At 40.7% G+C, this 17544-nt stretch overlaps 1 protein-coding gene across 1 annotated transcript; it reads right to left on the minus strand.

The window, feature by feature from the left end:
* Positions 1–2635: 2635 nt before the first annotated feature.
* Positions 2636–8583, minus strand: cxcl12a (chemokine (C-X-C motif) ligand 12a (stromal cell-derived factor 1)). The gene is made up of 4 exons (XM_086179905.1): positions 8450–8583; positions 6979–7096; positions 6061–6144; positions 2636–4099 (listed from the first exon to the last, which is right to left on the minus strand). Exons 1-4 carry the CDS (start codon positions 8514–8516, stop codon positions 4072–4074), a joined length of 297 nt encoding a protein of 98 aa, XP_086036031.1. The 5' UTR covers positions 8517–8583; the 3' UTR covers positions 2636–4071.
* Between the last annotated feature and the right edge of the window lie 8961 nt (positions 8584–17544).

Consider the following 17544-nt stretch of genomic DNA (forward strand, 5'->3'; position numbering starts at 1 on the left):
ACATAGGATCCCAGTATATTTTGGAGCTGATTCAAATCCCTTGTCCATCCATTCATTTTCTGCCGCTTATGCTGTTAAGGGTGGAGCCTATCCCAGCAGCCTTTGGGCATGGATCACCAGTCCATCGCAGGGCCAACACATTGACAAACAACCATTCACACTCACAGCCTCACAGTCAATTTAGAGTATCAATCAGCCTCGTCCTCTCTTGATGTCTTTGGACTGTGGGAGGAAGCCAGACTACCTGGAGAGAACCCACGCACGCATGGGGAGAACACAGAACTCCACAGAAAGGCCCCGTGCCCGAGCTGGGACTCGAACCCGGAACCTTCTCGCTGTGGGGCAACAGTGCTAACCACTGCACCATGGTGCCGGCCCAAATTCCTTGTGAAATCCACACATTATTCTTCTCTTTCAATACCATTGCAAGATTTCATTGACAGAATGATCAGAGGTTGTCATTCTGTGTCACTGCAATAATTGTGAGTTTGCAAAGTGAAGACAAGATGATCTCCACGTCCAAAATGAAAGATTATTTTTGATGCAAATGCAGTGTAATGTAAAGACATTTTAACTTTGTTAGATCCAGATAGATCTAAGACTTGTATGTTTCCAGTTTCTTCATAATGTTCAATGTGATGCAGCAGCAAAACAAAAACAAAACAGAAGCATCTTTACCTGCTATAAAACAACAACCCTGCATGCACGCTGCTCTGTGTGGGATGGAACTATCGATGATGTCAGAAGCTTCATTTCTGGGTTCTGTGTTTGGGGACTTGGACACTCGTTTTATCAAATCATTTCCGTCTTCCACTTTCTTGCACCCTAACATTGATGTGTGATTATTCACCTACTAAGCAGCATATTTACTGAATGAACCTCAAATTAACAGATCTGATGCAGAAAAAGTATTTGCAAAAGCATGATCCCACCGTTTCTGGTTCCAGTTCCTGAAGCTCCCTGTTTGCTTGTACCAAAGTCAGCTGGGATATGAAGTTTTTGTGCTGATTTACAGATATTAACAGTATTACAAAGGCAGATTAATTCCTCTTCCTGCTGTGGAAGACTGCATGGATCAGGTTGAAGTAGCAACAAAGTTGGCTCAAAGCTGAACTGCTTGTAAATGTCCACATTACTGTTAAGGCTTCGGTATGTGTGATCCCCCTAGTGACACTCTTCAGTGTCTGATGAAGACTGTGTGTTGTCTGCTCCTCTTGAATCACCCTCCACTCCACGTCAGAGGCTCCTCTTACCTTGAATCTAGTAACATGTAGTGAATATTTATTTATTTTGAATTTACTTAACCAGGCAATTCAGAAAAAAACAACTTGCTATTTACAAGCATGGCCTAACAAAGGCATGAGCCTCTTGTCTCATGACATTTAAATTCTCAAGCAATATCATGTGGACCTTGGCAGAGGTTTGCGCTTTCTGAATGCACTTTTAGTTTGAAAATGCAGGTGTGCAACCTGACTTCTTCTCCGGAGCCTCCGGGCTCCCCTCATCCCAGTTCCCGGTTGCTGCTGGGGGAGGCTACAGACCTGAAGAGGCTCAAGCTGCCACCGTCCCCCTCCGTCCATCAGTCTCGTCCCTTTTTTTCTTTCTCTTTATCTCTGTCCCTCTCTTTCCTTCTGTATATCTCTCCTCTTTCATTATCTGTCTTTGTCTCTGCCCCACTCTCCTGCTCTCTTTCCCCCCAACAGGTCAAAGCAGAAGGCTGTCCCCATTGAGCCTGGATCTGCTCGACGTTCCTGCCTTTTAAAAGGAAGGTTTTCATCGCTGCTGTTGCCTGATGTGCTTGCTGATGGATAATTGCTGGGTGTAAATTCATTGAAGGAGTGTGGTACTAGACCTGCTCTACTTGTAAAGTGTCATGAGATAACTTTTGTTGAGATTTGGCACTATATAAATAAAACTGACTTGACTTGACTAAAATAACGTCAAATATGAGTGGCAATGTTGCCACATAGAAAGCTGATAATTAAAGGTCGACTTTGGAAGACAAACCACTAAACCTGTAAGATCCAATTAACTTCTTCCGTGTGACTAGAAAATTGTCTGTCTTCACATTAGAAGAAAAATATTTGTTACTGTAACTACAGATTCCTGCAGTTACACCTATCTTTAACTAAAAACCTTCATGCCGTCACCATATCTGCCTAAATTTCCACTCCAAAATGGGACAGCGACGCTACATGAATGTCTCTATCACACCAGAGCTCTGCATTTAGACATCAAAGCTAATCAGTAAATGTAGCCAAATGGGTTCTGCCACTCAAAGCTCTTTATCTCGCCCTCATGTTTCAACCACTGGACCACTCTCATCACACACTACCGTGCTCCGCCTCTCATATTGCCACCAGAGGGAAGTTAAAAGTTCATCCCTTTTAGTTCTAATGATTTCCTAATGGCCGCTTGTTGAGTTAATACTTAAATGACAGGCTGAAACATTGTCCTTGCCTTTTCTTTGCCCCTGTGACTAAAGCTAAACACATTTTCTCACATGAAAGGCTTTAGATTGTTTCTCCGTTAGTACAGTACATTAGCATCACCTTTGACTATATGATGGTTTATCAGTCACTGTGTATATTCATGATGAAAAGTCAGAATGCGTGAAAAAAGAAGCCATGGTAGTTTCCTTTATCTTTGTTTTTACTGACCAACTGTTTATATTTCACAATCAAATGTTGGCAGTAAGGCTCAGCTCAGTTGTGAGAATACACTTCCTTCATTTAAATGATTTCATATATAAATGCATAAAGAGTACAAAAATAAAACTTTTATATAATATTAATCTTACATGTGACAAGGGGATTTGTATGAGTAGATGGCATCTCCCAGACAGTTAAATGAACAAACACATTCAAGTGATCAAAAAAAGGGACAGAAAAGGAAAGAGAATTATAAACATCAAAATTAAAGACAAAAAGACAGAATTTAATGATCAGACTAAGCGGGTATAGTAAACGTTAAAACATGAATACATCAGATATAAAGTGCATAGCTATCTACATGACAGTTGTAGGTAGTCACATCTATGTACAACTCTACATGTTGTCAGTTTATTCTTTCTCTACTGCTCTCAGCATTTAACAAAGTATTCTAACTACTGCTGGGATGACCATTACTCATATTGCTGTACATCCTTCATTCTTGGAGGTGAGTCAGATTCACTTATAACCATCAGAAGTCACAATCTGTTCCTGGAGGCTCTTGTTAACTGACACAATTAATAATTCCAGAACATTTCTTGGTCGCTCCATTAAAACTGTTTGGGATCCAGATGTTCAGTTTTTCTCAGCGAATAAGAAAATAGACATATTGGGTAATCGCAGTTGCGAAGTAGCTCAGGAAATGCTTGTGTTCTTTTGGCATCCTTATTTCCATTACAAAAACAGACTAATTGCCATTTTTACAAGGATCTTGTATACATCTTATGTAGAGTCTGGCACTTACGTACTTGAATTCCAAGTTGCCAGTTAACTTGAAAGAAGGAATACGACTGTGGTTCTGCCCACGGTTCTGATTTCCCAAGACTGCGTACTTGTTGCTGGTCATCAGTTTGTACATTTTAAAATGTGGAGCAAAAAACAGATGCCACATTAGTTCAAATAAATCCTAATTGTCTGCTACGTGTTACTGTGAGGCTGACTTGTGTTTTTTGTGGAAAAAAAACCCTCCTCCTGACTTACATCCCTCTCCCTCAAACACTCGGACCTCCGGGGTTTCCTAAAGAGAAGCCAAGGGGACAAGGTCATCTCCAAAAATAGCCCTTTACTGTTAAAAGTCCATTAACAAATATAGTGAAACAACGAACACAGATATAATTGCACTTTTTGCAATAATAACATCAATATAATCAAAGTGATGACATTGGTGATGATGATGACGATGAAGCTGGACTGGTGGTTGAGCTGTCTGGGTGGAGCGTTGTAGGTTCATTCCATGCAAAAAAGGCTGCAGCACGGCAGCTATGATAAGTGCTGTATACAACATACCAGGTGATTTCATATTACACGTTATATATCTGTGATGATGGTCCAAATCCTCAGTGACGGCTCTGCTGACATTTTAGTTGCCATTTTTAGATTTCTTCATCCTGGAAGATAAAAATTCGTTCAGTTAGAAAATAAAGTAAACTGATGGAAAGAAACTCTGACTAATCACCGACTGCTTGCTGTGACTTTCTTCAGACTCAGTAAGAAGTTAACTGCCACAGAGACAAATGCGACGTTTGTCCCGAGTCCATTCAGAAAAACACTCGGTTGTTCATTTTTGACTTGTAAACACCGCAACGGATATAAATCAGTATTTGTTCACTTAAGCATAAGACTTCTCAATGTTTGAAAAAAAAATGCCAATAAAATCCACTACCACATGTTTACAACCTAGAGAGTTTGTTTTTTCCTTTAACCGGAACAAAACATTTTAGTCCATCAAAGCTTACTTGAAAAAACTCAAAAATCTGAATTTGCGAGTATAACATATCATTCATGACATTTTAAATATTAATCACGCAAAACCGATACATAATTGAAATCGTTGTCTTGTTAACTAGACTTTTGAGCGGCATAATGCGTGACTTACAGCTGTCTGCATTCCTACACACTTTAAATAAAAGTGTCCCTCCTCACCTTTGTATGTGTAATTGGAGACACATTAGGTTGGCTTCACTGTAAACGCTCCCTGTCCACTCTCTGCATGAGTTGGTTTGTTATGCGGAGGCCTGTTCACACCTCATGAGTCACACACCTATGAGCTCAGGGCTCCTCAATCATCTTTGAGACAGACGGTCTGACTGCAGGACCGCGAGCCATCAGTCGGTGGGCACTGGGCTTGTGTGCGTCAGAGGCACAAGAAGAGCAAATCTGTCTAAATCGCTGACGAGTGCATTTGGTTTTTAATTTAGTGGAAGGACAAAAGTTCAAGATTGCACTTTCATTCAACCAATAATTGCTGTGCATGTTCATGCCTGTAAGTCTAAAGCAAGGTTCATATTTTTGTTACATACTACTTTTGGTTTCGCATTAGGAAACTTTGCCTAACACACCGAAATCTGCTGCTAAGTGGGCTGCGTCTCCCTGTACGGGACAATAATTTGTTTGCAGATGGTGTGGTTGAAATCGTCATTGCCCATTTTGGTGGAATGTTTCCATTTGAATGGGAAAAAAAGGAAATGAATTTTGTTCAAATAAATTCTTTGTCTTATCCTTCAGCTTATGGCTCATTTGGAAAAAAAATATATACATTTTACAGTGTTTTTCTAAAGATTTAAACATACTTTAAATAAAAGGGGGGCAGTTTTGAGGGAATCATCAATTGTTTTCACCTGACAAACGAGCCTCACCAAGGCTCAGTTTGATCAGGACTAACATCACCTCTGACATCAGGCCAAATGTTGGTCCTTTGGTCTGGACCTGATCCAGACCTCTTAGATCAGGCCAAATGTTGGTCCTTTGGTCTGGATCAGGTCCAGACAGAAGGTTCAGACCACACACATTCAGAGGAGGAACACCTTTAGTGTCAAAATTTACAAGAAGTGCTTCCTGTTTCAAGACAGAAAACTTAAGTCTAATCTTTCACCCATCCATCCATTTTCTTTACCGCAATGGGGGGGGGGGGGGGGGGGGGCGCTGGAGCCTATCCCAGCTGACAGCTGACACAGTCCCTCACAGGGCCATCAGGAGCAATTAGGGTCTCAGTATCTTCCTCAAAGATACTTCAACATGGTCAAAAACAACATGGTGTGTGTGTGTGTGTGTGTGTGTGTGTGTGTGTGTGTGTGTGTGTGTGTGTGTAGAATAAGTCTCTACTGCTTCTCTATCACTTACCAGCATTTTTCAACAAGAGCCAATTAAGAGGTGTTTTTGTCACGATTGTCAGCTGATAGATTTCAAATGCGCATTCGTGCTTTTGCATCCTCGCGGTCGCTTACTTTAAATTTCTAAAGGGTGGATGTGATTTGACAGTGCCCCAGACGCTCTCTCTGAAGAGTCTGACAACAGAACAGTTGCGTCGCGGTAAACATGTCATCTGAGATCCAGATTAGCTGTAACTTACTTGTTGATGGCGTTCTTCAGGTACTGCTGCAGCCATCGTATCTCTGGGTTCACACACACCTCTTTGTTTGTCTTCAGTTTGGCACTGATTAGGAAAAAAAAAAAGAAGATACATCAGCATCTGCTCTCAGTGAAGATGAAAGAGTAAAATATGCAAAGTCGGGAACATCTTGACACGTTGTTATCAAACAAAATGAATTAACACTGCCATGTGATCATGACACGAAGTACCTTTTCACATTAGTTTGATAATGACCGATCACAGGTTTCCTCCATAGTCCTAACATTTAGTGTTCCTCAGTAAATCAAAATACCAATTTAAATCTGACAACGTGGAGTTAAAGGGACATGCCCTTGAAATGACGCTATAAGCCACATTCTAAATCCAAAATAACCTGGTTGTTATTTACAGAAAAGGTCAAACCGAATTCATAGGTCTATAAATCTCGTATGACACAGACGACATATTTTTGGATAACTAAAAATCAGTGAGTCTGTCCTAGTATTTAAAATCACAAAATTCTAGTTAGTTTTCTGTCAGGTTGTGTTTGTAAATGTATTCCGCACAAGCTGAATGAGCTCAGGCTGAAAATAAAGGATGCAGAAAGAAAATCTTTGTGACAAGCAAAGCCTATAAGAAAAACCACAATTACAGCTTTTCCTGTTGGACCGAAAAACTGCATCCATCTTCCACTTCGCTTTCACATCCGCTCATACTCAACCAGAGCACTTCCTGTGGGTGCGTGTGAGGTCGAGTGACAAGGAGGCGTGTGGGTACACATGCATGCACAACTCTTTTCTCTGACCTGTCACCTCTCAGAGATTGATGGTGAGAAATGTCCAACAAGGAGAAAGCCTTATTGAATTTTTACGGCCAGGGGTTTACAACATACATGTCTGAATTAAAAACACCACTCACATCACTTGGAAGGGGCAGTTGGGCGTATGGATGAACCTGAGCTCTCGGATGTATCCGCGAGGGAGGTTGTTAACTGTTGAGCGGCAGTAGCACCTCTCCACCAGGCTGATGGGTTTTGCTGTGGAACACCAGACCATAAATTTGCAAATTGCATGAAACAAATTACGTGTTGAAGAAAGCCATACATTGGATTATATTAAACCCGTGGAGACTGGGTGACTGAGACGGGATGCTACCAGATGGATGCTGCTGAATAATAAAAAAAAAAAGAAGAAGCAATAAACAGTTTTGAGAGATCTGAAGTGAAGCATGTCAGGGCAATTTTATGGGAATTTGCTGGACATGAAAGTAGCTAATGCACAGCAATTTAATAATCCATTACTCTCTCTCTCTCTCTCTCTCTCTCTCTCTTACACAATCTTCTCAGGATCTCACTCTTAACATCCTATAAATGTATGTTTTGGATCAGGGATGATGCCTGCCTGCACATAGAGGCAAGAAAGGTTTACATAAGGACCTGTAATTGCACCAAGTGTTTCAGAGGAAAACATCAAAACAAGTTTTCTATGTGCTTGCCACACTTGACAGATGTTCTCACACAATCCCGCACTGATGTTCATGGGTTATTAACCAGAAAAAGAAACAAGCTATGGAACGACGCTCTGCTTTTTTTCAACACAGCCAGACAGGTTTTGTACCGAATCCAACGCATTAAACGCTCTGGAAAGGTTCTTTTTCCTTGTCTTATCAGTGACGAGTAAGACTGATAGCAGGGCAGATAGGACGGATAAACGGAAAAACAGATTGGATAGTTTAAACTCTATGCTAATTGTTTTTACACCTGATCTAACGGTATTACCATGATAAAGAACGCAATAGTTACTGATGTCGCCATGAAGACTGGCTGCGGCTTCGCCGTGAAAATGTCTCATTTGCGCGTAACTGAATGGAAACAAACAGTAAAACAAACGCAAGCGTTGAGCAGCGATTAGAAGAGGAGGAGAATTTCTCGCAGCATCAAGAGCCAAAGGAATGCGCAACCTGTTGGAGCTTTAAAACGCGCATTTTTTTCCTGCTGAAAATCCACATTTCACTAAAATTTGTAGAAAGAAAGGGTTTCACAATAATAGAAAAAGGAGGGATATTTGATTAAACCCTTACGCATCAATTTCAAGGCAATCAACTGGAATTTTACAACTAAATGAAATTACCAGTTAAGAGGATTAGACACAAAGTTGGAGAATATAAATGTCGGCATCACACAAACAACTGTAATTAATATCAAATACACACAATGAAAATTGAATACAAATGAATGGTAATTCTTATCATTTTTTTATTATTAATTTCTGACTGTTATTAAATAATATGAAATAAAAAAAACTCCTTATTTTACACAAACGTTGCATAGAAGTTAGGGTTTAATAAATTAACACACACACACACATAAATCCATAAAATATCGCCCTACCCTGTGATGAGGGCGCGTATGTCACCACGGTGAGCGCAGCCACGACTGCCAGCAGCTTCACATCCATCCTGAGTAAATGTTAATGTGGGTTCGATCCTGCTCAGATTCACTTCCAGAAGCGTTGTGTCGGACGCTGCAGCGCGGGGGAGTGTTAAAATACACTTCAGTGTCAAGCAAGAAGGAGATTACGTTTCCGGTTCTGAATATCAAAATAAAAGCTTTTCGTGCACAAGTTTCATGTAACACAATTTTACTGAGTGACATAAGGTGTCAATTTTTGAAATTAAATTAAAAACGTCAGTACAGTGGCATATTATAATAGAATATCGAAGAACAGTACATTTTTAAGCAAAATATTCGACCGAGGCTTTTATTTTGAAGGAACCTATTGTGATATTGACTCTGCCAGCAAAGCATGCATGAAAACTATGTCACACGCGCGCACACAGGAGCCTCATCATTTATTTTGAGGGTAACCTTACATTTAGAAAGTTATATTAGGCGGTGTAATATGACTTCTTTAGCAAATGTCACAATAATCAAACTTGGTTTTATTTATTTATTTGAATTTTCACAATTTCTCTAGGTTGTTTAAAGTAGACCACCAGGCTAACACTGATAAGCCCTCTGCTCAACATGAAGCTATCGCCGACTGATGTTGGTGCTTGGAAAAAAAAACAAAAAAAAAACAGGAGACATTTTTGCACATGTTTGTTTTCAGTCATGCTTTTCCAGCTCATTGGCCCAAATTAATTAAAAAGCTGAAAGTGAAACTGGAGAGGAGCATAAAGTGCTCAGTTACATTGCCGGTTCCAGTAAATAGACAAGAGGGACATAGAAAAAACACACTCACCCTGCAACACTAACACTCGCCTCGCGGACCCTATTTGGAAAGAAGCAACACTCTTCTCAGTTTAAGAGGTTCCCTAAACAATTTCCTTTATGCAGCCTGCTGAAAACATATAGTGTATGTGTATGTTTGTGTGTGCGTGCGTGTGTGTGATTGTGCGCGTGTGTGTGATTGTGTGTGCGTGCATGCATGCTGTTGGGGGTATCATTAGTATATTTAACGGGATGCAGATGTGAAGTCTGTTTCCAGACATTTGGCTTTCATCCTGCAGAGCAAACACTGTTCCGCATACATGTGTGTATGTTTGGGTACTAAATGCATGTAAATGTCAGTTTGTTCCTAACAGAGAGATCAGACATGAAAATATCAAATGAGACTTGTCTTTTGCATGTACTAATACCTTGACTATTTAGAAGTCAAACACACCCAACAGTAGTACACTGTGTCCCTTTAGATAACAAAAGCTTTTATTTGAAAAGACAGAGGACATATTTTGCTTTTTTAAATGAAAGAGACACATAAATCATGAGCATAGCTGTTTTTGAAACTCTTCTCGCAACTGTGGGAAAGCAAATCACCCGCTGACAGCTACTCTATCATGAAAATAAGTGAACACTTCAATTGTTTGATTTTTGGATAATAATAGTGGTTTATGCTTATGACTCACAATGTCTAGTCAATATCAACAGTTACATAAATTCCCTTAATGTAACTTAATAATTATGAATGAATTACAATATCTTTACTGCATTCTTACTGTTAAGTTGCCTTTATTGTTTTGTCAGAGTGAGACATTATGCTGCACATGATGGAGGACATCTCAGACAGTCGTCCCAGATGATGCCATGGAGACCAGAACACAGAATCAGCTGACAGCTGAATGGCCACATATTGACTTATCTCACAGGCTACAAAAGCTGTGAGATAAGCTGTGCACGCATGTGCGTGTGTCTGTGTGACTATAAAGGAGTGTGTGTGTGTGTGACTGAAAAGGAGAAAGTTAAGAACCACTAAACTGAGAACACTTCTCTATGACTCCCCCCAAAAATTGCGAATGCATAAACTACAATGTGTGCAATGTCATTTTGATCATAAGTATGGAGGTGTCTTAAGAGTCTTGAGATGTCTGAACGTGTCCAAGTATTTCACCACATTACGCAGGATTTACTTTCCTGTGCAGAGGTGAACAGACTGTAATTGAAAATCTGGTAACATAAACAGTTTTGGCAGCACATCTTCTTTCCCAGTTGTCCCCCCCCCCCCCCCCCCCCTTACCAAAGCCAGAATCTTCCTGATGTGAAAAACTGCCACTTCCAGGAATTGTTTGGATAAAAGTTTTACTATCGTCTTTGAGGAATTGAAACTTTTTCAGAGGGCTGCTGGGATATTTTTTCTTTTATCAACATGTGTTTGCACGATGTCCAGTAGTGATGTTGGAGATGACTTGAACACATACTGCTCCCACACAGAACATTAATGCTACCTGTTATGTTGATCTTGCACCTGTGAGTCCATTATATTCATCTGGCTTGACAAGAGTTGTGGTGTCGTGTTCTGTAGACCATCTGTCTGTCTGTCTGTCTGTGTGATTTGGGAGGTCTCACTCCAGGGGTCCATCTCCTGCTCTCTGCATTACTCATGTTCTTACAGCGCTCTCAAAGAACATCGTAAGGCCGTCTTTGACTTCAAGTGTAAATCACATGTCAAGTTTCTCTCTGAAGGTCTTACGACTTGGCAGTTGTCCTATAGAGATTTTTTTTTTTAGAACGCTGGAAACCTTGAGAATATTTATGACTGCCAACTACGATCCGCTGTCTCTGGTTTCTCTCTCCCCTCATTATACTAAAACAATCTTTCAGCTTTATTGGCTTTAATCAAATGAAATGTTAAGCGTTACAAAAGCAAATAAAGAAAGAAAGTTACGGAGAAGTACTGCTCTTCCTCTACGGCGTTTCAGAGCTGGTGCCTAATCTTGAACCTGTTCCTCAACAGCCAAAGAGGAAACTCTTGTGTTGGAGAACTGGGTCCAGATCATCTCCAACTGTTCAATAAGATTGGCTCAAGTTAAGGGTTAGGACAGAACTGACTAATACTCTTCCATCAATCCAATCATCCATCTTCGACCGCTTATCCAAGATGGGTCGACTCCAGCAGGGAACCCCAAATCTCCCTTCACCTGGCCAAATGGAATCCCTGTTCAAATAACCTGACTAACAGCACATAGGTTTTGAACTTTTCATGTCATGAACTTGCAAAACTGGGTTAAAAAACCTGGAAATCAATGACACAAACGACCATTGTATCCTTTCCCAAGGAGGTAATGTGATCAGCAGCATTGATTTGTCTGTTTTTATGGTTACAAGGATTACCAAAAAGTTGTGGATGAATTACATAGGCTGATAAAACTTTATTGAGAAACAATCAAACCAGAACCTGATCTGATTCTGTCATATTGCTCTGGTAGAGGTATATGGTGGCCAAGTGCAATCAATTTTTTTGTGAAGTTTGTATTGCAGGGAAAGCAGAGACGCAGACACAGAGTATACAGGAGAGACACATAATGACTCTCTAAATAGCTCTAAATCTCTGTTAGTTAAACTGAAGTGGAGCCGGTTCTAGCAACAGCTCAGATCCAGCACAAGGTTCATGTTGAGAGGTGAGAGAAACAAAGGACATGTAAAACTTGATATCATATCTTTTACTTATATCTTCTAGCCAGTGCCTTTCTCCTGGATAAACTTCACTACAATGATGCAGTAGAAAAGCAACAAGCAAATCCGTGAGACTTTTAAACATTCCTCAACTACTATTCACCTTAAAAGAGAGACCAAATGACCTGGGCGGGTGAGGGGTGGGGGTGGTATGGATGGCTGAATGTATTATGGTAGTTTGACTGGTTTCCACTGATCAGACATAGGTTTGAGAACGTACAGGCAACTGGTCCCAGCGGGGGATCTGCCACTGCTCCATTGAGGCTCTCTGAGGCTGAGGGCCTGCTGGCTGAGCCTTTGTCTGGTTTCCTCTACATCCTACAGAGAGTCACGGGCCCTCTACCTTCAAGCTGCCATATGGACCACCTCAATGGCCTGTCGACAGAGTCTTTAGCTATAGATGTTGAAACAAAGGAGGAACATTGCCATTACAACCTCAAAAGACAACCAACGCGTTGAAATCCTGCTTCATTTCTGATTTTCTGATTTGCCAAGGCATTCTCCATAGTTTTTCCCTCACGCAGCCACCCGCCCCCCACTGTCTTTCAAAGTGTTTGTGTGTCACATATAGGTTCTCTTGTGTCACAACAGTGTCATCACACTGCACACAAAACTATAATATTGTTTCTGCAGTCGAAAAGCTACAGACTGACGTGGTGAGTAAAATATGTTTCCCTAGATTTTCTCAGCAAGTAATACAAACTTGGTCTCTTTACATACAACCATAAATTCAGTTTTAAGTTACTGTCATTTTTTTTTAATACTTTCAGCTGTGGTTTTATGCCAAAAGGGTTGCATGAGCTACAGCTGGTATGGAGCTGCTGATAAGAATGGTGGATCTGGAGAGTTTGACACCTGGTGCTGTCCAGCCGCGGGAAGAGCAAACCTTCAGCTGTTTCTATGATGTTGCCCAGGAGGAGCCTAGGAACAACCCAGGCACACTTCAAGATTCATGGTTAGCAGCGCTAACTCGGCTTTTTGAAGTCTATTCTGATGATATGCTCCTGTCATGTGGCTATAAATCTCAGGAATGCTTCAGCGGTTCATCATCTTGAATCTTTCCTGAGAACTTGTCACTCTTTGTCTCTTCGATGGGTCCTGGAGATGTGTGATTCACTCTCAAGGCACTCAGCAAAGAGTTTGCTGTGGTCTAAAATCTAAGGTAATTTTGATGATCTTGGTTCTTTCTGTGCAGTTCCCCAATTTTAGAAACACTCAAATGCTTTCTCACAAGCATAAAACCCTGCAGTTTATTTTGTCACCGAATCTGAAAACCGCAACCACAGTGCCTCATGCTTTAGTCCCAACCACATGTTTAATTTTGACAAAGGCACTGACACACTATCCCTTTCTCCACTGATTCCTTTTCTTTTTTTTACTTGTTCTTCAAGTATCTTTGGCTCATTCATTAGTCAGAGCAACATCACAAAGTGGATATTTTTGGCTATTCCTTAAACCTAATCCAGTTGTGTGATAAAAACTCTTAAAGACACATGGAGCCTGTTAATATTTCATTATTCATGTGTCAACCACGCTGCTTAAGTGTGAGCCGCTGTGATCCTATTTGTCATGAAACGGCTTTGTGGCATGTAATGTTTTAGAGAGCTGGAAGAGATGCTGAAACAGGTGAGATTCGCTGAGACATAAAACATGTACAGGCGCAGAAAAGGAATTTATTTATGCATTCATTTATTTTGTTCGGATTCCCATTGTCAGCAAAATCAATGACCACCAGTCTTCCAGGGGTTGTCACAAGGAAATAATACAAGAGAACACAGCGAGAATGATATCAATAATAAAAAAACGAAGCATACCTCGGGTGTAAAAAAAAAAAAATTCCTTTGCTCAACTACAACTTAAATAAGCTAAATTTTAAAATAAATTGAAAGTTATGATTCATCAGAATATGTCTTGTGGCACTTGAATTATCAGTCAAGCCATTATTTAAAAGTGCAGCATTGTTTAAATGTGATAACAACAATATTTTATATTACCCTTTAAATGAACCAAAAAGTGATTATATCCTATGAATCAATTTTTTTGCCCCCCCCCCCCCCCCCCCCAAAAAAGAGCCAGCCAAAAGCATCTTGGCTTTGATTTCTGGCAAAAGTCAGCAGCTCTAAATATTCATTAACACAAGAATAATAAGACATGAACTGTCCTTGGCTATAAAAACATTCAGCTGCTTAAATGTAGCGTGTTATTGCCTCACGATGATATTATGAGACCTTATACAGCTTTCCTCATCCTCAGACTCCCAGAGAGATTTGTTTACATTTTGGGAATTCTATCAGAAACTCACTGAAGACTAATAAGACGACTGAGATTAATGGTATTTGCTTGTGTATGTCAAGAAATCAGCCAAACTGAAAATGAAGTTGGGGGGAAGCTTACAGCATCCAGTCTCAGTTTTACAGATAGTGCACTAATATCATATATAATGTAGAATCATTCCATACGTCTACAGAGAGCATTTCCTCTTAATTTAGCCACGCCGCCCTCTGTTCCCTTTGTCACCCCTTTTTTTGGGGCAACCCCCGCCACCTCTCTATTCTCAGTTTTCCACTGAGCCGTAACACCACAGCTGCTGTCTCTTTACTGCCTCTCCATGCCCAGGTCACAACATAAAACCCTCGAGGAGCATTTAAAGAGAGAGTTAAAGCTACAGCTGTCAGTCAAACTGACAGAGAGGCTTAACATGACTGTCACTTTTAGGTGGAAGCTGTTATAGTAGGCAGCCGTTCAGCTATGCAGCCTGGACCTGCATGGAGCACAGGTCTGTAGTCGCAATCAAAAGCCTATTAATCAAAGCGAGGCGGCGGCGGCGACACCAGCAGAGCGGCTAAGATCTTGTCCTCTTTCTCATGGATGAATACAAGATATTGTTACATGCTATTCATCCAGAATGGAACCTTTGAAGTCGTTCCTCAGTGGGGAAGCAGAGTAATTTTTCATGTTGGCATGAATGGCAATCAGAGGGATTAAATATACGTGCATGTGCCTGACTCATAATTACACATACACACACAGAAACAAAAGATGTATGTAAATCATATAAACTGATTAAATGATTAATTGTGAATGTTGACATGGAGGTAGTTTATTCTGGCATTGCTCGCCTCTGTTCCTATGCTATTCCTAATGGGCCGTGCGATCCCTAAGGCCCCCCGTAGCTCGCCATCAGCAACATACAAAACTCATCAATGCTCACTGACGAGGAGCAGAGTGGATGACAAATGAATGTGGGATGTAAGAGACTGACAGAAAAGGGAGAAAACAGGAAGGAGAGTCAGCAGCGGGGTGGGATCTTGTAGAGGGGAAGAGAGTAGAGGTACAGATGATGTAGAAGAGAGATGGGAGGTGAGGGAGAGAAATGAGTGGTCGGCTGAAGGTCTGTTTGCAGAGCTGGATTTGATTAGTGAGTGTAACCAGGCTCTGTTCTTCATTAACTCAGTGTGGAGGTGCAGCCGTGAGAGAGAGGGACTCACTCTTTCCCTGTAGAGTGAGTCACACTCCCATCCATGCTATCTTCATCCTCTGCACCCCCCCCGCAAACTAAGGCTAACATAATTCAACAACAGCTTCTGATCTTATCCCTGCTTCCACTCTGGGATTTACGCTCTTTACTGGAGTTAAAAAAATGAGAGGAGGGATAAAGTGATCTCTACTGGGGAGCAAAAGTCCTCACCTGCTGGAAATCTGTTGGCATCTTTATTATTGACAGGGACATAAACTAGAAATAGCCACTTCTGACAATGCAAAAGTGTATGAATAAGCATTCATTTTACCTTAAACTGGGTACATAAATTTAAGAATTAAGACGAAATTAAGTATTGTTAAATAAAACGAGGAAACATTCAAGGCTTTATAAACCATATGGGGTGCTGTAATGAGGGTCAGTCATTGCACTAAATTTCAAATCTGCACTACTCCAGGCTCATTGCTGTCCAGCACTGACAAACATTTGTTTCCTTTGTTTGCCAAAAAACCTTTTACTGACATCTACGTCCAGTATGTAATCCCACACAGAAATGTTTGACTTGACTAACTGACCTCTTCTGAACAAACTCATATCAAAACTTACAATTTTTTGTCGCTGCTCTCTGACATTTCACACTGAAATAATGCCTTGTATTCTGTAGTCATCCTCTGAAATAATCTTGAGACGAATTCATTCAAGTTACGAGGTATTGATGGTGCAATGGGCAACATTTATACCTCTCAGTCAGCAAGCGTCGCTCTCTTCCCACATTAATCTAGTCAACTGGTTGCCATGTAGACAAAACTAACAACAAATGGTCAGAGTTGGAATAACAGTGGTAAGACAGAAAATTCATGTGGTCAAAGTCATCGCAATGCATTTTGTGATGTCACACACTGATAAAAACAACATGAAGCTACCAGAGGCTAAAGTTGCTAACTTGAGCAATTGCTATTGTTAGGTAGCAGACGTTAGCCTACATGTCCAGAAGAAAAGCATCAACCTCAGCATGGCTTTTCAGCCCTTTAGGTCTTTTCGCTTTGAGCACCATAGAAATGCTGAACCAATATTGACTCTAGTCTTGCTCTTTTGTTTGTCTGACAGTGTTTGAGATGATAACGGACTGAACCCTTACGTGTCTTTAGTTATTTGTCCAATTAATTCAACACCTTGCAACTCCTGGGACATAGCACATGATATCAGTGTGTTTATGGCATTGGTTCAGAGGTCCTCAATGGTTCGTCAGGCAACTCGTTGGATGTGCATGATGAAAAAGAGACTGAAAAACTTTTCTTTGACTGCCAAAAAGGCTGTGGCTGGTGACACAGAGCTGCTTTCCACTGAAGAGAAAAACCTACCATGACCTCTGAAACACCACCAACCTAATGACAAGAACAACTGGGTGCAGAATTGACCTCACTTTATTTTCCATACTAAATAAAGGTCTGAGAAACAGTTTGAACTAATTAGTGATATATATTGTGGACTAAAAGTCAAAGGGTCTTACGCTGTTGGAGCCAGCCCTCACTCAGTTCATTCCCAGCATTCAGTTATATATTTCAACACAGGACTATAGGAACAATGTATACCTTGGAATGTAATATAGATTTGTAATATGTTTACAAGGTGCAAGGTTTCTAATTTTACGGATATATGTACACAAATAAATGCATTCTGCACACACACACACACACACACACACACACACACACACACACACTTGGATACATACATGTAGACCAATTATGGGTGGTCTTTGAAGTGACCACATTAACCAAAGCCAGTGCTCTTTTCACCTTTCCCCACATGTGGCCGTGCCACTTGAGCACTTCTGACCAACTTTTTGTACTTTAATTGCTAAATCTCGCAAGCGAACACACACACACACACACACACACACACACACACACACACACACACACACACACACACATATTGGAGACATACACTAGCCATGGCCAACCCTCCTCTAACCTGACCAAACATTCGTCATAACAGGAGGAACTGCAAGATTTATCTCATACACACACTCTTAAGCGGAAAACAGAAAAAA

The sequence above is a fragment of the Aulostomus chinensis genome, chromosome 16 (assembly GCF_037954235.1).
Source record: "Aulostomus chinensis isolate RoL2024-O1b breed Wild chromosome 16, RoL_Achi_v1.0, whole genome shotgun sequence".
NCBI classification, from domain to species: domain Eukaryota; kingdom Metazoa; phylum Chordata; class Actinopteri; order Syngnathiformes; family Aulostomidae; genus Aulostomus; species Aulostomus chinensis.